Source organism: Cyanistes caeruleus, chromosome 2, assembly GCF_971803275.1.
Source record: "Cyanistes caeruleus chromosome 2, bCyaCae1.hap1.1, whole genome shotgun sequence".
Classification (NCBI taxonomy): Eukaryota; Metazoa; Chordata; class Aves; order Passeriformes; family Paridae; genus Cyanistes; species Cyanistes caeruleus.
This window is the reverse complement of record NC_141702.1, coordinates 49,210,058-49,233,684: the sequence shown is the minus strand read 5'-3', so window position 1 is coordinate 49,233,684 and position 23,627 is coordinate 49,210,058. Positions and strand designations below refer to the sequence as shown.

Genomic DNA, 23,627 nt, shown 5'->3' with positions numbered 1-23,627 from the left:
GGAACTGTGTGCCAGGGAGACACCTGCTCAATCACAGGATGAGGGAATCTGGGAAGCTGCATACTTCAGTGGGGTAGCAAAGGGAGCCGCTCCCTAACACCCTGCCTTTTTTTAAACTGGAACTTAAATGAGAACTTGCTCAGGGAGCTGCTTTGGATGCGTTACTTTTGCTACAGCAGTGTTTCTTCTTCATAAAAAAACCTAGATAGTGAGGGCTGATTTTTGGGTGTTTGACTTGGAATTATTTTCTTTTGTCCAAGGTGTTTTTTAAACTACACTTTCAATATATATAGCTTTGACAATTCTGTTTCATAGCTGGTATTCAGTTTATAGTGTATGATGAATGCTTCCCAATATCATCTTTCTTCTCATGGTGCTTAAACTGAAATAACTTTTCAGTATTTCAAGGCCCTTCCAACCTTTAATGGGTGGGTTAGAGGATTTTTTTTTTCCAAATCTGGCATATATAAGTTCATCTCTGAAATTTACCATTACTATGTATTTTGAAGTATTTTATCTTTTCTCTAAAACACTCTTCCACATTTTTTTTCCCTTTCCCACTTTCTGTGGCTGGAAACTATTTAAGTGAATTTTTTGAGAACCCTTTCTCTTTGTTTGGATAGGAGTAGCAGCTTGATGCTACTTTACAGGTTATCTTTTGTATACTTTCCTGTGTTGAGAAGTGATAACATAGTGCATATGCAGAGTAGGTTTTGTGCATTGGGGAAGTGAAGGATTTACTGAATGCGAAAGGATTAAGCTGTCAAGTGAGAGCATCCAGCATGAGGCTTTTTGTGTGGATGCAACTGACAGCATGTGCCTTTTCCTGATTTGGAAATTGCAGGCAGAAATACAGAAGCTCAGCCTAACTCTGAACACTTATAGATTCAATTTTGACAATAATTGTTTAGCATAGATGAATGCTTGGCTTTAAGCAGAAACCCAGACAGGGTGGGTATTTTTGGTTTCATTTGTGTTTTTTGTTCCCTGGAAGTCCTGCTGCAGTACATTGTTCAAACCAGAGACAGAAGTGCTTTGGGGATGATGTACAACCCTGTTTTAACTTGAGCTCTTTTTTTATTTTTGTAAATATGGCTTAGCTCTTCTGGTAATTGGTTATATCCCAGTTGAAGTTAGTTGGTTTTAGTATAATAAATCTGCCTGCTTTCAGTTGTCCTTTCGTATCAAACCCAGGAGTACTGGGGTCACGTATTTCAGCTGAAAGTTAATTGAATATCTTCACAGTGAGGAGTGATGGTTCTTTACTGGTGCAAAGTGTTTCATAATTTACTTATAATGGCACTATTAACATTATAAATCTCTCACAGTCAAGCAAACTGTATTTGGCTTTTTTTATGAGGGAAGTTTCATGTTTTTATTGCATGCTGTTATCCAAGAAAAGTGCTAACATTGGATTGTTTGCTTTTTTATGAAACTTGTACTATTGAAATTCACTTTCTATATTTTGTTATGAAGTCCAGTACCCAGCACCACAACAGCTGCAAGGCCGTTCCTCCCTTTTACCAAATTGATGCAAAATTGTCATGTTATTTATTTACACTACCCCAAATTCTTGGCTCTTTTTTTAATGAATTGGAGTTTTTTAGCAATGAGATACTTTGAAAGAATTTGGTTTTGTTTGAGAGCTGCTGACACGGTCGTAGCTTGGTCTCCATTTTAAAGAGTGATACTTAAATGTACAAATTAAGTCACTGAAAAAAATACTAGGATTTCATCAGAAACATACTACATGTCTTCTCTAAATGTCAACTCTGATAAGAATTTTAAGATGGAAAATATATTTGGCAAATTACAATAACATATACAAGTTCACACCACATGAGTGTTGTAGATCTTGTATTGAGGTTGTTTCTCTAAAAACAAACTTGAGAACATTTTCCTCTCTTGAGAACATTTTTCTAGTTCAGGTTAGTCATCATTCACTCATGGAAGTTTTGTTGGGGTTCTGAGGCAGATGCCAAAGTGCTGCTTATGGGACATGTCAAGTCTGACAAGTACAGACACGATATATGAGCACATCATTGTACTGTTTCCATTCACTCCTGGGTGAACAGGTCCAGACACCTGTGGATATCAGAAAGGAAAAGCTTTAAAAAAGGGAATCTGTGTTGGAGGTTTTGGTCTGCTGCATTTTGTTCTGGGGAACAAAAATGTGCAGCTGCTGCCTGCTTGACCTTAAATGGAGATGATCTGGGCTTTCTCCAGGAGGATTAGGAATCTACCATTAGAACATGTTTCTTCTCAGAAATTATTTAGGGATCTGGTTGATGTTTGGGATAATGTCTAAAAAGAGACGTGTTGTACTTCAGCATACCAGCTCCTTTATTTAAATAATAATCGTAAGACTTCTATTCACATTGGTTATAAATTCTGGATTATTTCTGCCTTTCTTGTGCTAGTTTTCAAAATTCCAGCTGTTGACACTGGCTACCTGTATAATCTGTAAAGAGTTTGAGGTGTCGCTATCTGGTCCACTGATAATCATGACTCTGTATAGGAATGGACTGTGACTCAAGTGCAATTATTTATAATATACAGGTAAATAAATTCAGCAGTAAATCTGAGTACTCCAGTTAGTGAGTTGTTTCATGATGCTGCTGCAATTTTCTCTCACACTGCAGAAGTACCTCTGTGATCTCACACAGAAGTTCTTGACACGTTTGGTTTAAGAGTAAGGAAAAACACACAGAAGGGAGAAGTGAATGCTCCCACAAATGTGCATTAATTGGTGTGTATGTGGGACAGAGTAGCAGAGTTTGGTATTGAAGCTGAACTCTAAAATGAGATCTTTGCTTTTTGTAACTGGTAGTTTTCTGGCCTGATTCTGTGATGGGTAATTGCTTGTAGCCATCCAGGTATTAGATCTGGCTTACAGAACCCTCCTTACTGTTCTCTAAGAGAAAGGACTCAGCTAATGTATCCTTCAGTTATAGTTGTGCTGTGAGCCTAATACACCCTATATGGATATGTGAGTTTTTCCTTCCTTCAAAAGTACAGAAAAAACAGTATTTTCAGTGCTGATGTTAATCACATTCCAGAATCACACTGGATAAGGTGACAGCCTAATGAAGTGAGAAGTAATAACTTTTTTAATGCATTTAAGATTTTTTGCTTGAATTGATAGATTTATGACCTGTTTGCTTATATGTTTCACCTTTAATGATTATCTGACTTCAGTGGATCTCACTCCCATTTGTAATCTCAATATCTTCTTGGTTTATGTGGAGGAAGTTGCCTTTCTGAGGCTGCAGGTGTTCCTGCTTTTGTATAGTGAGACTTACGGTCTTTGTTAGTGTTAAAGGAAACAGGTCTGCTGAGAAATCTAGGCTTTGCATCATGTTATTCTTCTCTGGGACAAGACATACTTACTTTTCCTAACCATTGGACAGACATTAAATTAGTTTGACCTTCAGATTTTTTTTCTTCTTTACAAACAAGATGAAATTACTTTTTGAGGCAGCAGCTTGCAAAGCATACCATTGCAAGGTGATTAAGAAGAAAGTACAAAACAAATTAATAGAAAACTTGGTCTGAAATATTTCTCTTTTTGGGAATGCTGAATGCTCTGATAGTACTAGTCATCTGATTTGTTACGGACCAAAGACATTTTTTGAAAGGTCATCTTGAATGTTTTAGTTTCAGTTGCTGTTACTGGCACAAACCTTAAACCATTAAACTAGATCACAGGGTGCAGAAGTGAGTCACGCCTGTTTATGGTCTTTGGTGCTTTGACCCGGTGTTAGAAGAGAAGGGAAACAAGAAGTTTTGCCTGGCTCTTGCTCTGAAAATTGGCTGTGTCCTTCCTCTTCCCAAATCCCGTTAGGAAGCAGTTATTTCACATGGAGACAATGCAATTAGCACAGACTTGACCCATGTAGGTGGTTTGTTTTGCAACAAAATATTGACAACACAAAAAGCTGTCTTCTTTTAAATACCTGGTAGCTTTCACAGCAATGAAGTTTACCTTTTGCTAGGTTAATGAAGGTCAAATAATTTACTACTGGCAGTTATCTTCAATGATGCCAAGTGTCTTCAAAATAGCAACATGAGACAGGAAAGGAAATTCAATGATCTTCATTACAGTAAAGGTTCTTTATTTCTATGAAACACCTGGAAACACTGTATTTTAGTTCTTACTGGTGTCCTCAATTGGTTAAGCTAAACAATGTGCTTTAGGTGGTGTGCTGAGATCCTTATACCTAAGAAACTGTGTTGAGTGTCTTTCAGATAAACTGTTCTGGGAAGCACAGAGATTAGTTGTGTTATTTGACATGTTGTGAGTGATAGATGAACAGCGGGACAAAGGCACATAAAGGAGAGATAAAGTTGGAAGACCGTGTTTCAGTTGCCAAGTGGTGGTGCTGGATAATCTCCACTTGAAAGTGTAACTGCAGAATTGAGGATAAATGGTTGGACTTTAGCTTTTGCTGCTACCTATCTTCAGCTGAAAGTTGTCCTAACAGAAATGCATAAATATTGCCCAAATGATGAATGTTTTGGCATCATTTAGGAACTGAAAGATTCTCTTGTGCAGATTATTGCAGTGATCATCCTCAGGTGGTGTGGAGGGGCAGCAGGTAGAGATCAGTGGCCTCAACATCTTGTCTCATGGGGATCTTCATTCAGATCAGCATGGAGATGGCATAAATCAGGCTTTGAAAGAGTTTCCAAGCTAATTTTCACATGGCCCTACTTTGAGAAGTGGGAGCCAGAAACACCTTTCATTCTCTTGTTTGGTGTTACAGAATGGTGTGTGTCTTCAGTTCTGTCCATTGCTCTGAAGTCTGGGCGTCTTTTTCCCCTTCCCTCTGTCGAGTGACTATAAATAAGACTAATTCCCATGGTGAGTGTCAACTCTCTGTTGCTTTGTATCTTTGCTTCATGCAATTCATAGCCAAAACACAAAGGGGTTTTTTTGCTTCATCAGAAATCACTGAAGTTTATTTAAGTAGCAGAATGTATTTTCCCTCTTTGGAAGTGGAGTGCTGGTTCAGAATTACTTTTGCAAGAAAAAAAGCATTCAGCAAAAAAACACCCCAAAAAGTTAAGATCCTGAATTTCATTACCTGAGAATTTGAGGAACAAAACTCCATATTTTCTTCGTTCTGTTTCAAAATGTGCCAAATAAAACCGTGGCTCTACTCCTTGTTTCAGACCAGCTCTGAGTAGCAAGAAGAGATTTCCTGGTCTTGCAGATATTTTCTGACTATGTATTCTGTTTCAGGCAGCTGCTTTCTCATGGAAGTTATATTGTCAGTCACTGGAGCATGGAAGCTTTGTCAAGTGTAGTCTCATAGATTGCTTTTTCTGTAGCTTCTTGACCAGTGATGTGACATGGAGAGCTTTTTTCCTGCATTTATGACTCCATTCTTATAGAAGAAACTATTTGCTTTCCTCTTCTTGTGGCCTTTATTGAAAATGAATTGGTTGTATGGTTTTGAAATACAGTCATCTGTATACTTGGTATGACATTATTATTGACATCTCTGTGAATTAGAAAATGAAAACAAAGGTAGTTCATTCTGAAACATGAATTTTCCTACCTTCTAAATGAGCCTACTTCAATCAACATATTTATTTTTCTTTAGGCAGAGACAGTCTCATTTTTGTCTGTTAAAACCAGTATTTTGTTTACAAAATGGTTTCCACATGAGAGAATCTGCTGTGTTTTGGTGCTCTTTGAAGAGACAAATTGTCTCTGTTCCTGTCTCTGTTTCCTCTCTGTCAAATGAGAATAATAAGTCTAGTTTCTTTGTAAGAAACTCAGAGACCTACAAGTGACAAGCACTAATTGCTGGTGATGAAAGTGATATTTATTTTTTTAGAGTGAACTTCTACCCTTTCTGCCTATATAAAGAAGGTGCTAGGGCTCCCCCTGAGTTTATCTTGTAAGGAAGGAAAACACCTTCACACACTGACACGGATGTTTAGATGCACCCTTACATCATCCTGCTGCTTTTGCAAGAGACAAGTGTGTTTCAAGTACCCCTCATAAACTCAAGTGGAAAAGGTTCAATCTGGATTGAAGCCAAACAGTTCAAATATCCGTCACTTACTCCACACACAAATTATGTGACTACCTACCATGGTTGTGTGATTGCTGCTTTCACACAAAGTCCAGTGTTCAATTAACAACATTTCTTCTGTTTATCAGTGATGCAGAAGTTTCAGGCCGGGATTTTCAAATGTCTGATTTTTGACATTCCAGGATCTGATTTGCCAGAGGTGCAGAGCCTCTGTAAATGTATCTGAAATTCAGAGATACAAGTACATGGTATCTCCTTGTGTGTTTAATAAAAAAAAAAAAAAAATCCTTTTTTTTCTTATTTTTTGAAATTCTGGGGCAAGTGGCTGAAATGTCTACGTGATGATATATCACATATATGATGCTCTACAGGGATGGTGGTAGAATCTCTGCTTGAAGCAATTCAGTCTTCACGGTGGGTCCGTGTGCTGTTCTGCTTGGTTTGCTGGATGGAGAAGCTAGTTCCTTCTGGGAAGAATTCTTGGAGTTGAGACAGAAAATATCAGTTTGCCTCTATTTTTCTCACCCATGGAAGTTTCTCAAGGTATTCACCAATAAATATAAATGAACACTGTGCTCACGTTGTACAGTGTGCTGGTGGCCGCAGATCTTATTAATTCTGCACGAGACTGTTTTACTAGAGAACTCAGGTTGGTCTTCCAATCCCCACTAAGGTGGCATTAGTAAATCTCCCACTTGCCACTGTTTATAGAGTATCCTTGTCTTTTTTTCCTTGTTTTTAAAATCTATGTTTGTGGTAATAAGAGCTGGAGGAGAAGAAGAAAGGTGTGTGTGAGGGGATGTCTTTGTTACTGCTAACAATTTTGGTTTATCAGCCTAAAAGGAAGTGGAAAAGAGTGTATTAGCTAATCATTCCTTCACCATCAGCTATAACATGTGCAGAAGCTGCATTTGCAAAACTTGAAGTGCATGTGTTCCAATAATTTCACTCCATTCTTTCTGCAAGCACTCATAGACACCAGTTCTGGATTATTGTTTTTAACTAAAATGTACCTTCTTGAGTTTGTGGGAATAGTTGGATTTGTTCTAATAAAAATATTCTGAATGTTTCTGCTTTATTTTTGTGGGATTTTTTTTTGTTTCTTTTAAACTTCAGTTAATTGTGCTGAGTATTACACACATGGCTCATGTTTCTTGTAAAGTCATGAAAAGCTAAAGCAAATGGAATGCAGGAAATGAGAGGCTCAGTTTTCTGGTTTAGGGGTCAACACCCTTCACAGAATCTCAACAACTTCCATTTGAAAAATCAAGACCCTAGATAAAGAAATTAAAGAGCATCACTTTTCCCCAAATGTATGCTCCTGCCTCATATTAAATTCATAGTGGATTCCCTCTCTTTCAGTATGTTTACATGTTTCATTTAGAGAATTTGATGCTCTGTGCTTACAAGGTTTTTCTAAGTTTTCTTCTCTAATTACTGCGTAAGAATGCATTGTTATTTTTTTCCTCTAATATGCACCCAAGTTGCACTCTCTTTTTGTTACCTTCTTGTTACAGGAGGAACTCCTGTTAGTTTCTGGGCAAGATTGATGGCCAGCTCTGCTCATCCTTGCAAAGTTTGTGCAGTCTGGCAATAAGTAGATGTTTTTTGGCTGCTTTCTAGGTCCCTTTTTGCATCTTCTTTAGCCATGAGTGGATCAAGACTTCCAGTGAGCCATCAAGACTGGCATTCAGTAAACTAGTATCTGTAGGTATTAGCAGTGTACATTTAACTTAAAGGTTTTTATAAATGATCAGAACTTGCCTGATCATATATATGATCATATGATCACATATATTTTACATGTCCTTCTATTCATGATTAATTTTTGCCAACTATTCCTTTTTTCTAAGCTACTTCTGTCTTACTTGTACGGTTCATATTTTTTGTAGTGAATGTCATGTATTTATGCAGCACATAAAATTATGATCTTTATGAATAACTATAGTTATTCATTATATTATATAATTTTGCTTTCCATGACAGAATAAGAAACAATAAGAAACAAAAAGAAATAATGAATTTAACAGTGAAACTTCAACTAAAAGCTAAAAAAAAAAAGTTCTTGTGAAGCTCCCTTTCATCTCCAGATATTTTAAATTTTTTTTATAGTAAAGACCATTTGAATTTCAATGCAGTGGGAAGATAAAATGAACACTTAATAAAACAAGTGCTTCTATACTTAGGAAAGACCCAGTTGTTATCAGTGGAAAATTCCAGGCACTGTTGCTTTTAACGTCATATTAAGTGGCACCTAGAAGTGTTTTGTGTTCATAACATTTGCCAGAATATAAATGGAAGGGATTTATGACAAAAATAATATTGGTGTTGCACAGAGTATGAAGGAATGTTATAACAACACATAAAAGCAAGCGAAGTGTGGTTGTTCAGAGGAAGATAAGCAGAGGAGGGTGTATCATTATCCTCTGTGCAGCCCTGGGAGTGCCAGTTTCACCCTTCAGGAACATAGTTTAGGGGACAGAGATGAGAGAGGAAAGTCAGGGAGGACTGCTGAGTGGCTGCAGCCTCTTCTAGGAGACTGCCCTTGTCTCTGCCCTAACAACGTGCATCCCTAGGGGTCTTTCAAACTCTTCTCAGAATTAATCTATTGACTTTGTCGTTGGAGGTTTTTGCACAGTACCATCAAGGATGCTAGAAGGAACAAAACCTTGCCAGTAAGCAGTGACCACAATTCCAGTTCACTTCTGTTACAAATTCCCTGCTATATTTCTGCTTTATTCAGGATCCCCTGCTGAATGCATATTCTGAACACATAAGGATCTTACACACACAGTCTCTGTAGGCTAGGACTGTGCTGCTGGTCCTGTGTGTGCTGTCATAATTCAGAGCCAACACAGGCAGGACTTTGTTGAAAAATAATAAAGTGCAGGAGGCTTTTGGTTTTATTGTTATGCCATCTTCATGTGCAAGTTCCTTTTCTTGAACTGATTGCTTATCTAAACACCAGGTCTTGGCTAGCAACTTTAATAATGTCATAGCTACTGCATAATAGGGTTTTTTCAGAAGCTTAGAAAATAGTCTGTCTATATACTTTGGAGGAGTTTGGCAGTGCCTGGAGTTGAGATAATTCAGCTTGTGGTCATGTCCATACTAATCCAGCACAAAGCTGTGCCATGGCAAAATGTGTTGTCTTGTACACTGCTTTCCCTCTTAGGAGTGTGTGCCAGTGCTACATCTCACATGGCTTTGTACAATGAATCTGATAAGAGTCTGAGATGCAAATAACCTTCATGTGTGTGGGATGGAGGGAAGAGTGTAGGACTGGGGCTGTCAGGAGGGAGCTGAAAGGTATGAATGTTTGAAGTGGTGAGAAGAGGCAGGAGAACAGGCCCCTTCCCTTTGATAGCAGTGTATATTTATGCCACATTTAAGTGACCACATGGTTGCTATCAAAACCCTGTAACTATGCGATCAGTAAAAAAAATCTCTGCTTGTTTTTTATTCATTTAATTTTTTTTCCTCCATGTAGCTACCTGACCTTAGCCTTTGTTTTCTCCCATCTCTTGTCGTATCCCAGCAACCATGTACTTGCTGTGCTTTGCTCTTAATTCATTTGTAAGATGTTGTGCAAAGGGACCACGTCTTACTCCCTTGTTGTGATTATCAGACCTGACCTTGATGAAGTTCAGAAGCCTCAGCTGCAGTATAAACAATGTTGGGGAGGAAATAAATATACAAATAACAGTAACTTGCAGGACCTTCAGAGTCCTCCCAGGCTTAGGAGAGTAAAACCTGTGAGGTCTGAATTAAGTGTGTTGCCCTGTGTGCAGTGGGGATTTCATTTGTGAAGGAAGTTTGAACAAATGTGCTAGTAAAAGTGTAATGATTAGAGGGAGTGCTGCCTTTAGAAGGCATGTGAATGCTATTACTGTTTATTCTTCTCCATTTTGAAAGCTTTCCACTTTCTTAAATTTTATGATTATAGTGGTGGTGTCTGTGAATAGCATTAGCATTTTAATTTTTTTATTGGAAAAGCTTTAAAAAGTCATATAACAGATGTGACATCCATGCAGTTCAGCTCTGGCTATAAATATATCTTTGAGGTGATTCCTTTTAAAATGAATTTTGATTCTTGAATTTTTGTCAATGAGGTTGATGCCTAACGGTGATTATTCTACTCCTGGCATAGTGTAGTCAGTGTGTCACATGAATACATAATTTAACCCTAACTCAAAGTAAGTCCTGATGTGTCATCAAGTAAGGACTGGCTTACCCTTCAATTCCTAAACTTAATCCAGTGCAGATTCTAAAATCTTAAAGTTTGGATTTTCTCTCAGTTGTTTGTGATATGCTTTTGCTACCTTTCTCCATCTCTTTAGTTGGTTTTCTGGGTTTTTTTGTTGTTTGCTGGTTTTTCTTTGTTTGTTTTCTCCTGATACTGTAATCCCAGACTGCCATATCTCCATTTTCATTCCATCAACCTTAGTTTACGTGGACTCTCAATCTAAGAAACAAGGTATTTGCTATCTGATTTCATGTCTCTTCAGTCTTTGTGGTATTTCACTCTTTATCATAAATCACTCTTTCTAAGCTTTTTAGCCATGAAAGTTTCTCCTCTTTGGGCATGTTTTACTGTTCCAGTGACTTTCTGGTTCCTCACATTGTACTACCAGACATAGTCTTGAAACTGGGTTTATGCCAGAGCTGTTTAAAGTCACTGCTTTGTCCTTTCCTCAACCCCTTTTTCTGTCACCTGACATCCCATATACAGGCAATCCTGACTTGCATTAAGCTGATTTTCAGGCAGGTTAAATTGTAAACTCCTGTCGAGTGTATTTTTCCCTGTTAGTTGTGGTCTCTGTTATATTAACTACTTTGCAGGCTGCACGTCTATATAAAGTATATGTTTGGGATTTTTTTCAAAGCCTTATTGATTTTTATTTTGCTGTTGGCACTGCTAACCTCTCTACAATACACCTGTATTTCTGAGTACCTCACCATTTGATGGTCTTTCAATTTTGATTTTAATGATGTTTTCCACATTAAAGAAATTCCCCCAAAAATGCCATATATACCATGGCTGGAATAAAAGTGCAAGTGCAAGGGTTCTTCCCCCTGTGACTACTGGAAATTTGTGAAAGCATAGGCAAAATGTGATATAGCCTAGGTGTTGCTGCCAAGAATTGTAGTGATTATATCCTGCTGAGCAGAAACACTATCTTCCCTAAAAGGCAAAGATGGAACAGAGTAGAGCAGTAGGTAGGTGGTGGTGAGATACAGATACCACAAATTAGGAATTCTTGTGTGTACCAGCTCAGAAACTGTTACATTGTGGAGGATTCAGTTTTGTAGCTGCTCTTCTAGTGCATTTCTGTAAGGCACAGCCTTTCTTTTTAAATCATTCCTTAAAATTAGGGTCTTGTTTTGCTTTTCCTGCATAAGAGCCACCATCCTTGTCATGTTTCACCTGCAAAAGGATGACCGATGTTTTGAGATTGTCTAAATTATCAGAGATGTTCTGAGCTGAAACGCTCAGTTTGATGTTAGGAAGAAATCTGGGTGGGGAGGAAGGGATGGGTACATAATTTTTCCTAGAGTGGGGAGCAGTTACCGAGCTCCCCAGTGACTGCTGCTCTGCCTGTGCAGGTTTAAATATTTTCCTATCACGGGTGACCCATAAGTAGGAGGCATCTCTGTGACAAGAGTGCATTTGGGCTTGCTGCTACCACATCCACCTCTTCTTTCTCCCACATTATCTATCCAGTGATATCCCTGGGGGGTCATCCACATTTGTTTCCTCACTGTCAGTCAAAAAAGGAATCCTTAGCTCCTGCTAATATTGTTTTGTATTGATACTTTACCTTGGATTAGCTGTGGATACAAGGAATTATCTTTCTGTTGAGCAATGCCTGTAAAATGCAGCAAGAGAAGAATGATCCCTATGGACAGGAGTTTATTGTAGTGTAGGGCAGTGTAAGAATTGTCCAGAAGGGATCACTCACCTGGCATAATTCTTGGTGCTCTGCTAGTTGTTAGTAATGGACTGTGAAAATTTACAGCTGTAGTGTGGACAGCACCAGCACTAAATTATTCAAGTTGCAGCTTTCATGAAAAAACCCTTTCAGATCCATTGGGGTTTTTGTGTTTGTTTTTTGGTTTTTTCTTTTTTCCTTGAGATTAAGTATATATTGACATTTTTGGACTTCACCTTTACTTTGTGATATAGTAAATGACATCATTTGATGTGATACAGCATGTTACATGGAATGCTGGGCTACTCTGTGTGCTGAGACACTGATCTGCTTCAGGCAGAAGCTATGGGCATGTTTGAGAAGACAATTTTAATTTGCACAATTAAAAACCCAGCCATATTTGACCTCAGTTATTGAAATCTTATTGCACTCTGTCTAAAGAAAAATTGTCTTTCCACTCATAATAAACATAAAACTACCAGTCAGAAATGTCTGTTCCAGCAGTATTAGGTTAGTACAGCAAAGATTTCTTACTTTAATTTTTTTCCCCAGCAGCTGACTTTGCCTCAGCAGTGACATGAAGGTTTGCCAAGCCTTTGTCACAAAACAAGCTAGTGAGGACCTTTGGAAGTCACTGTGCAAAGAATACTGTTCTCACAGAACATGTGTTCTCAGGACAAGGCTGATACTCTCAGAAGAGGTGCCAGGTGACAAAAATAGTTGTGTTTCGTAGGACAGATAGAAAAGAATGCTGTGTCTTTCCAGATGGTATTTTGTTTTGTAGTTGTGGATGATTCAAGTTAAGGGCTTGGAGTTGTGGATGGCTTTCTAAATATGACTCCTGGAAGTGTATCTGGTCTCACTATTTGGTTCGATATCCTTAGGAGACAAGATACTCACACGTAAGCGGACTGCCTGTGTGCTACCACACAATTCAAAGCAGCTAGAAAGCTGTTTGTAGTAGTCAACACCATGTGCTCATAAATGAGTGAAGTGTCTTGTTATTTTGGGATGTGCTAAGAAGTATTTTTAGAATATTCTTTTTCTTTTTCTTTTTTTTAATTGGATGAAACATGATATCAAGCATTTTTGTTTCTCTTTCCGTTTGTTCAGAGTGAAAAATTGAAGCACACAATTGTATGATAAATAAAATAGTATTTTATTTGTTGTTACGTATATGTATGCAGCATATATATACTCCATAGGATTGGGTGTATTCCAAAGTTGAAGCATCTCAGTGAGTCATCTATGGAGGACTTACATTTTAGATTTAATAAAAACACCAAACTAACACACTACTGTTGGCATATAATTCACAAAATACCACTCTATTCTTAACTTTGCAAAACTCAATGCATTGCTTTTCAGCAGCTACAATATTTGACTTGTATAATTACTTACTGTACCAAATTTGAAGGGTTTTTTTTTAAATTTTATTGCAAATTATTGTTTGCAGAGGTGCTAGATTCAAGTAAGGGTCTTGCATTGAAGAATTCTCGTAGAGAAACCACCAGTAACTTCCCAAATGATTTAAGATAGGTTCATATTTAAATAGTTGTCTTTAATCTCTTCATTTTTATAGTTCAGTCTTAAAGACAAAATTCATTATGATCAATAAATTAATTTGGCTTTATGAAGCCATATATTTCCTATTCATCATGTCAAATGCTTGTGAGTTTTCTTTTGAGTAAAGAAATTCTGGCTCTGAAAAGTAAAGGTCTAATCCCAGCTGCAATAAGGACTGTTTCTTTCTTCTTTTTCACTGTAGTGTAATGGTGTTGAGGTGGATGTAGGAAAGCATTCATCAGCACTGTAGTGGGAAAAACAAAGGGAAAAAAAATCATAACACAAAGTCCAGTGATGGTTCCTGATGTTGTCACTTTGTACTGCATGATATGGCATAAGTCACTAAGAGAGACTTTCACTGTAATACATTTGTCCTGGTGCCTCAATTCAGCCAGTCATATGTATAACTAATACAAAACAGTATGTGACAATCCCAAGGCATTCTGTAAACACCAGAAATGATTTTGAAGTGATGCGGTCTGGATGGAGCAACCCAGGCAAAATAAGCTTTAGCTTCCTTAAACTGTAAAAACTGTACATGTGTGTTACTTACAAGAAAAATCATGACTAGGTATCTTTCCTGAGTTTTATTGGATAACAACAACAAAAAAATCACCAGATTAGATTTTGGTTTTAATTGGCATGCAGTATTTAATATGTAGAACTGTTGATGTCTTTTGGTGTTCGGTTTTTGTTTGTTTTCTTAATAATTTCTAACTGATGATTAATAATTTCTAATTGATGATGCTGGGATCCCTGAGCTTGATCTCAGAAGTTCTAGTTTAAACCTTCCCTTATGTGAATTCCTGATGCAAATATTTGTAATAAATTTTAATGAATGCTTTCCTAATGAAATGTCCCAGGCTTTTTTACTTTTATTCTGAACCATGATGTTTGTTGGTTCATATTCAGTTCAGTTGTTGCCTTCAGTTTGTTGTGAGACATGAAGCCTGGTTTTTGTGAAAATTAATAGAAAGCCTGAAATCTGTTAGTTGTGAAAGCTTTATTCTCTTACAATTTGGCCAGAATTATGTTCCCATATTCCGTATTGAAAGTGCACAAACACTGAGGGAAATTTCTCTGTACACCATCGTTACAGGTGGGAGTTGAGATGATGTAGTTATTTCTAAATCAGCTTTTCATTCCAAACTGTGTTCACAGCTATGAATTGTTCAGTAGAGAAATGATAAAATCAGTGACACTGAGCTGAAGTTTGTTTCCAGAAACTTGTTTATAAATCCAGTTGTTTTATACAAAGCAAATCTGAATTAAACTGAAAAACGGTGTTTAGGTTTCTGTAGGAACAAACCACTTTGGAAATGCTGTAATATGTAGGACATTATTTACTTCCACTGTTTTGGGGGCTAATGTTAAAATTATTTTATGCAGGTTTCACCTGGAACATCTCGTTCAAGTTACCCAGCTACCAGCTATCAGGACTCCAGCAACTGGGAATCTCTAATGAAAATTAAAGAAGGGCTGCTAAGACAGAAGGAGTTTGTGATTGATAGGTAAGTATCCAGCTCCTGCTGCATTCATTAGATTAGATGAAGTAAAAGCTAGAGTGTAAAAGCTGGCTTTCAGGAGAGGTACTTACTCAGTGAAATTGTTAGGTTTCAATCCAACCACTGTTTATGCACAAATGTGTAGGAGCTTATCCTGCTAGGAGAGAAGACTGGCAGCTGGCCTAAAGTCTTACACAAAGTTGGAAATGTATTTAGGAGCTTTAATGCCTCTGGAGTGGAAAAGAACAGGGAATCCAACAGCCACTTCTGCTGTCAGGTTCCCCTCTTAGCTTCTTACCAGACTGCAGGTTTGTATAGGACATCTTTCTGCTTGTAAGGTCTTGGAAGTGAATTGCAAGATGAAAACTGTACAGCTGCACTGGGCTGATTTTCTTTTCCATCACAAGTACAGAAATTCAATATATTTGCAGCCAGTTGATAAAACTCTGAGAAACTGGCCTTTGTAGTAATATTCAACAGTAAAATCCTATTCAAATCCCCATACAAATTGTTCTGATAAAAAAATGTTAAATAATTAAATTCATTATCTTTATGCCAATAAATATATAACCTCTTATTAGAATTGCTGTCAATCTGAATGGGCCTTAATAGCAACTCACCACTGTTAAGTTTCTAGTACCAGGATGATAATGCTTGTGCAAGATCAGTTCATTCCTCTATTGCAACAGAATGAGGAATTGCAGTGGTTGAAAGGTGTTTCTGTCCCTTAGCACTCTGGGCAGTACCTGTGATGGCATTTCAGCGATGGAAGTTGGCACTGGGTTCCCAGTTGATGTAGGATGTTAGTGTGTGTTTACCAGCTGCTGCAGCAGCAAAGATGGGATGCAGTTGGGAACTGAGGCATGGGATCACCATCCCACTCTGCCAGCTCTCCTTCGGAGGTGGTGATCTCCCAAGGGGGCAAGAAGTTAAAATGGAAACATCTTTAGCTGTTGTTTACATCTCCTCTGTCAGAGCCTTTTGATCAGCTGCTTAAAGGCCATTTAAATTACGGTGGTGTTTTTCAGGCTTGCTATGTCAGCAGTAATGCTGCAGTAGCAAACCTGCAGTCCACCTCCTGGGGCCCAAGCTGTCAGCATTGTTTGTGAGGACATCGCTCATGGTGGCTGGGGTGGTCTTCAGTGCCTCTGCTGAGCTTCTCCTGTGCATTCCACATGAAGGCTTGTTATACACTGGCTGCTAAAAATGCAGTTGGTGTTGCTCTTCTCACGCTGGAAATGTGTTTATAGTCAAGGGAGAAGTTTCTGAAGTGACTGTAACCTGACTGCTAGCTAATGTTATTTGATACTGTCCATATGGAGGAAGAAAAACTATCTCTTGATACCCAGTGGCAGTGCGCTAGTTCTTTTTTTTGTACAAGTAATTTCTTTTGTGTGACTTACTGATAATGAATACAGTTCTTTCGGGATTCACTCAGTTTAGATTTCTTTTCATTCAGATGAAAAGGCAAAATACATTTTGGAAGCTATTGAAATGGAATAGACCACTTAAGTGATGTTACATATTCAAGTAGATACCTGGTGTTAATGTTGTAATTTGTAACAACACCGTGTAGCAATACATCACAGAACAGGCTCTTCTTTGAGTATTGAATCCCATTTGAGTAAATTATTTGCCTGAAAAGTTACTTTAAAATTAATGAAAACATTTAAAATCAGTGTATTTTTAAGATTAGTACAAATTGACGTTGCATATTTACAAAGTTTTTACAACAGATTGTTTTTTTTCATTTCTTTAGAAGAGGTTGTGCTTTCTGTGACAAATAAAACCACTTTTGATCTCACTCATAAAGAAAATGCTACATATCTGCTGTGCAAAAACCTTGAAATGGAGCTCCATTAAAAAGCACTAGTGTTACATTTCTTATTAGATGTGGTGTTAATTGGCTTAAGTGTGAAAACTACCTTTCTCCAAGGCACAAAGCAGCACTAAGTGAAAATGTGTTATTACCTATATTTAGCACATGGGAGCACAAGGCATTCTTGCACTGAGCTTCAGAATGGTGTTTGGGAGTAAACCTAAGTATTCCAGCTCTTGGTCTTCCTGAGCTTAATTTAAACTTCTTTTCAGAGTTCGAATTTCTTTGGGAATTGTGACCTAAAATTAAAAACATAAAGTTTGCTGAAGTGTAGTTAATTCAACATGGTGGTAGTTAAATTACAGAATTCATGCTTTGGGGAAATGTAGAAGAAAGTAATTTGTTGACTGAGGTTAGGTAGTAGGTGTTTGCTGAGAGGGCCCTTTGTACATCTGTTTTAAAAGGTTGTGAGTTTTAAAAGGTGTAGTCTCCTTAAGTCATATGCTGAATTTACAAAGTGGTAGTTGAAGGGACAGAAGCTCAGGAGAAATGTGTTAACCTCTTGCTGCCTAGTAGCCAGAGGAGCAGGACAGTGCTGGTACAGCTGGTACAGTGCTCTGGGCCCAGCTGTTTGCATCTGGCAAGTACAAGGAACAGCTGGATGAAAAGAGGCACACCAGGAACACCTCCCTCTTGCCCTTGTCACCAGCCTCCCTTTCACCCACAGGGTCATTTACCTTTTTTCTAGAGTTAAACACTCTTGCTGGGAATTGTACTGGTGTCCCACTTGTCAAGGAAGTGGAGGAGGTTAACGTCACCCACCTTGTTCTTCATAGCAGTGCTTAAATCTGTTAATAAGTAGGAAATGGCCTTAGGCTGTTGTACTTTTATCTTGATAAAAAAAGGGAGGAAGAGCAGAAGGAAAGTGAAATACGCTGCCTGCTTCCCTTCTTTCCACACAAAGATAAAAAGGCAAAAAAATTAAGCCCTTCCAGATTAGACTATTAAATTTCCTTGTTTTGCATTGGAAATAGATAGGAATAGTTGCAAGTAAGTTTCCAACAGTTACAAAAAAATTCAAGAAATAATGCTTAATAGTGTGAATAATAATATGTGAATACTTCAGTGTGTCACTAGAAATTCAAGCATTTTTAAGTTTTTAAAATCCCAAACAGCCACTTGAACCAGTGAAAAGAACAAGTACCTTGATTTTTTTATCTGTATACTGTGTTGAACAGCAGAATTAGCAACAGATAAATTAAATTGATGTATTTTGTATAGTCTGTTCAGCATTTAGTTAAGTAGTTCACAGCCTAAATGATTTGGTTTAAAAGTGATTTGGGTTTGCTTTTTAAAACTACTCTAGGGGTCACTGTTAATTTAATAAGTAGAAACCTGAAATGTTTTTCAAGTCTTCTCTTATGAAAATGAGGGGAAGACTACTTTCAGGAAGTGAAAACATGGTGCAAGCAAGCAAGCCTGCTCTTTGTGTGTGTACCAGAACACAGTGGCACTTCTTAAAGGTGTGTCTCTTTTTTCCACATAAGAACTGTTGTACAGGCCATGAATGAGGACTTAAGGATGTAGTCTGTAAGAGAAAATCTGCTGCTGCAACAGTTATTACCATGTCTGTCACCAACGGTACAAAATAATTGGATTATATCATTGCCTTATTTCTCTGGCAGCTTAGTATGTAACACTGCATTATATTTAGCACCAGAGGGAGCCAGCAGTGTTTGTATTGGTTTAGAAAATTACAGCATCACATTTTAATTCTTCATGTTGCTCCTCTGTTCAGTACATTAACACCACTGAAATTGCAGTGTTTGGTGCAATGCTGAATCTTGAGACTGACCTGCCACTGTAGGTGTCTCTAGTGTGGTCCTGGCAGAGTTTATGTGGCACAAACAGGGGCTGCATGTAGTAGGTATGTGAATAAATGCCAAATATCTGGACAAATGACACAAGCTGCTGAGAATAACGCTGTGCATGCAGTGTTCTCTTGCAGACAGCATAAGAGCATTTGAACAGCTTTTTAAGGAAAGGTAGATTTGGAAGTACAATTTTAGTGAATAGCTATTATCTCTCAGAGCATAACGTGTACATTCTTAAAACAGTTGCTAAATCATTAACTTTTAATTCCATATCTGAATTAGGATTATATGTTTTCACTGAGACAAGAGAAGTAGATTTTCTTCGCCTTGTATCAAATTGTCCTGACTTCAGTAGAGGACCGAAAACTGTATGTGCTCTGATAGTGCTCATTTTAATGCTAGTATAAAGATGTAGTTATTTTAATTTCAATTGGCTTGTTAAGATCTGCAGCATTAGCATATCCACTTGGGTGATAATTTGATGCCATTTTGAGGAACCTAAATCTTTATACCACGCATGTGGTGAGTGTGCGTGAATACAGCAGGGAGTCCTGCGCGATAAGTGGGGCTGCAAGGAACCTCCTCAGAGTGTTTTTCTGTGTAAAATACACTTTGCTTCCAATAAAAGTGTGAAAAAGATGCCTTTATCTTTTCCAGTATCAACCCCAGGTAACTTGTGGATTAGACTTCTGTATGTCTTGAGCTGGTAGAAGTTCTGGAAGGTTTTGTTGCAGAGTAATTATTTTAGCTGTTTTAAAAGGTCACTTTGTCAGATGTAAGTGCTAGTTACATTGATGGAATTAGTTTTCATCTAATAACCTAAATCTTGGCAATAATGAGAGGACGTAGGGCTGGAAATTATCTATTTAATCTGACTGCCAGGCCCTAGGGAAGGCAAGCAGTAGTTCTGGTTGCTTACCCTATTGGTATCTTCAATACCAGCTGCTCTACAGACTTTCTGGGTTGGGCAGTTTGGTGATTAATTAGCTCAAATTTTAGAATTTTTTTTACTAATATGACTTAATCTTCCGTCCTTAGGTAATGTTTTCTAGGCATCAAGTCATTATTATTCTTTGAGATCTCTACAGCTGATGAGTACATCTTCCCTGAAGTGTCCAAACTGGACATTGAGGCCTCCCTTGGGCAACCAGACACGGTTGTGGTGTTTGCTTTTTGCTGTACAACATTGGGCAGTTCTGGTCAGCTGCAGTCCCAGATACTTCTCTGTGGAACTGGTACTAAACCATTTTGTATTCCATAGATTTAAATAATTTTAGGAAGTTCTAGTATTTGGCAGAGAACTGCAGGGGAGGTGCAAGAGTTGTTCTCTGTTTGTCCTGCCATGAGACTGCAGAAGTTGAGGAGCTCCCAGCATAGGAGGGAGAGTGCAATCCTCTCTCTGAAGCGACATTTCTGTCTGTGTCACTCTCATTCCTCACTCCCTTGATTAAGTAGTCCAAGGCTTTTTGAGAAAGTAGAGTTGCTGTCTGTGTTCTTGCCTGCCGTGCTTCAGCTCTAGCTCAGATCCTGCGGGTCAGGCAAGCATTTCAAAGTTAATGCAATTCAGAAAAGTCATTCTAAAATACCACAAAAACCAATCCATCCAGATCAAAGATCATGTCTTGACTCCCAAAGGTAGTGTTCCCATCTTCCCTTCAAGGTAAGTTCTGCTGTGACTGGAAGAAAGGTTCATTTAGAACAGTTTCACAAAAAAAGGAGACTTTATTGCATACGAAATTTGAGGTCTTTTCTCATGAGTTTTGCTGATGCTGGCGTTCTTTGGCATTATCTTCCAAATTCCGGAAAACGTATTCACATTGTTTTTAGGACTTTGTGTACTAAGGATCTCTTTCCCTATCAGTACTCTGCACGTTTGGACTTCTAGTCCCAAGAGATTCTGCCTCTAAAACAAAGGGATATAAAAATTTGTATCCAACTTCTTCAGCAACAAAACAAGCTGCCTATCTCCAGCTGCAATATGGAATAAATGATAGCTGTAATACAGAGGGATCCATGTTGTAGTTTACTTTGTATCCTAATTCAGAAGAAATCTGCTCAGACATTTTCACCTAAAGCAGAAAATTCATGTTAAGTTGTGACTTTTGAAGGTAAGCAACAATTGTAATTTGGTTTCTTAAGAAGTTATTAGTGTCCTTTCTGTAGTAGAGGAAGCTCTGTTCTAAAGTCCCTGAATTGTTTGAAGATACTGATCTTGTCTTGGAAGGTGAGACGTAGATTTACGTTAATTTAGAAATTTAATTTAAGTAAGTAGAAATTAAGAAAATTAATTGGAAATTAAGGTGTTAGATTTTTAAATTAGCTAATTAGAAATTAAGTGAGCTTAGAAGTTGGGGAGACGAAGTGCTTCTCTGGCAGATGTGGATTTCTAAAGGCTCTTTCATGTTTCAGTAAGTAAGGGATAAAATGAGCATATGGAGAATGGGTGAGCTGGTCCCAGATTCAAGAAATAGGGTTTATTTCCAGACAAATGTATATGTGAGTGTCTGTGTAAGTATATGTCACACTTGTCCTGTGTGAATGTGAGGAAAATTATGTGAATATCAGTTATGTCATACAGATATTTTTGAGACTTAAGGGGAAGCAGTTTGTATATTAAGCAGTTTGTTCATGCTGGTCTCTGAAGACAATCCAGGCTTGTGCACACTGAGCTAAGTGCTATTCTCTGCTGTCCCACATCCTCTGTGCTGACTTGAATTTTCAAAGGGAACTGTTTGAGCTAAAGGACAGAACTGCAATTGAATCAAAAGAGAGACCTCCCCCACTCTTCCCACTGATACTTCATTGTTATGGCTCTAGCTTTCTTTTTGCTCATTTCAATAGATTCAGTTAGGGTCAAGTAGCATCAGAAATTTTCCTCTGAATTCTAGACGGTTTTGTAAGTAGAGTCATAGGATGGGGGAATTACGAATGGAAGTATCTGTGGCAGGCAGAAAGACAGATAAGGAATACTATTCTCCTTAAATGCCAAAGAAATAGACAGAATCAGCATCTTTGGTAGCCTAGTGTATAGTGTTATGATTTCATGTAGGGCTGGTAGTTGGTAATTTTGGGAAAGGCGAGAGAATGGTACAACCTGCCATGACAGGTTTTTAACTTTCCCTTTGTAACAAAGTATCATTGATCTGAAATATGAAACATGGCTGAAGCCTTGAAATTTTGTTTACGAAAATAAAGAATGTTCCAGGTAGTGTAAGAAAAGGGAGCAAAATACGCGTTTATAAGACTGGGAACTAAGCCAAAGTCATTACTTTGTGAAAATGATCGGGCTTTCCATAAATAATATAGCTAGAATGTAAATAGCTAACACATGGGAACTGGGACATAAAAGCTGGTTCAGGAGACCATAGAGCTGTACACAGCCATCACTTGAGTCTTGTATGTTGGATAACCTGTCACTTCTGCTGAGCTCCCTCAGAAGGAATGTACCTGGGAGCTGTACAGGGAGGATTTGATCTCAGGTTATTTATAAATGGCTGGAGGTTCAAAAAATGGAGTGAAAGGGCATAGTCCAGTGTATCAGTGAAATGGAAAAAAAAAAAAAAAATTATGAAAATATAGCAAGCAGGTTAGCTTCTGAAGGAAAAAACCCACAAAGCCTTTAAATCATTATATCTGAAGAAGAATGCAAGATGTCTTCAGGGCAGAACTCTTCTGTAGGTAACTTCAACAGTCTTCGGTGTATCAGGCAGTCTTCTCCTACCTCAAGGGGAGTTTTGATTCTTTTTTGTCTGTTTCTGCACTGCCACCCCCAGTTTCTGGAAATAATATTACACCTTGAGGGACAGCTGGAAAGATTTTTGTCAGAAGTGTTTGTGAAAACTATGTTATTAGTCTTATGTTTCTGTTAATTGATTGGATAGAATATTTACAATTTATTCATCTTTTAATGCCATTTTCTTCTGGAAGATCAGTTTAAATAAGGAACACTAAAATGTCCCTCTGAAAGGATTCTTTCAGATCAAATCCTGCCTTTTCTGATTTACTTTCATTTTTTTTTAGTTTTTATTTATTTTCTTTTTTAACAAAATTCTCGGCTCTGAGTCCCTTTGGTTGATTACTTTGTATCAGGATATTGTCTCCTGTTCTCCTCTACTTTAGCCTGAGTGTAAGAGGAAGGGATGTGTCAAGACAGATGCTTTAAGTAAAACAGTGGTTTTTGCATTTGGACAAAGAGGGTGAATGAAACCAAGTAGGAAGTGCCATGACACTCACACAGTACACCAGTAATTCTTTCTTTGCTGTCAACATGAAATTGTAACACTCACTTATGGGGAAAAAAAATAAGGACCTTGTGAAGGAAAGCAGTTTCCATGGTACCTAGGTACAGTACTTTGATTGAAGCCAGATGTGTGAGGTGGGGTCCAGTTTCTGTGCACTGAAGGCTGTATTCCTGTCAGATTCCCCCATGCCCTGAGCTCAGGCCCACTTGTACTGTGCCCACATATACTCAGATGGCTTCTGGAGGCATTAAGTGTTGAGGAGCTTGACAAAAACTTGGAGGTAGCTAAATGCTAAAGGCTGACTGTAGCTGGTTTTGTTTTTTTTGAGGTGCTGGGCTGATAGATTGGTAATAGGGTGGCTTCTGGGGACAGTGTTCCTTTTAAAATTTGTTTTAAATGAAGCTCAGAGTCACTGGTTATGCAGCAAAATGTTTGTTTCTTGGTGCCATGAGGTTAATGTTGTTTTCACAGAGGCAGTTAAGTGAAGAAGTTTTGGGGTCTACACAGCCTTAAAACATTTCTAGAGTGTGTTTTGTTTGTACGGTTATATAATGATGGAGAGTTTCGTGCTTTGCAGAGTGAAAAGAAGCAAGCTAGTTAAACCTTGTGTTATGTCACATCTCGGGTTATCTTGTCTCCTTT

At 38.0% G+C, this 23,627-nt stretch overlaps 1 protein-coding gene across 4 annotated transcripts in view; it reads left to right on the top strand.

Moving 5' to 3' along the window:
- The window catches only part of CEP85L (centrosomal protein 85L), a 136,220-nt gene that overhangs the window by 93,488 nt on the left and 19,105 nt on the right, over positions 1-23,627 (top strand). For all 4 annotated transcript variants that reach the window (XM_086876882.1, XM_086876883.1, XM_023924121.2 and 1 more), the window contains exon 4: positions 14,936-15,057. In XM_086876882.1, the coding sequence (XP_086733008.1) occupies positions 14,936-15,057 (122 nt within the window). The remainder of the gene's footprint in view (positions 1-14,935; positions 15,058-23,627) is intronic.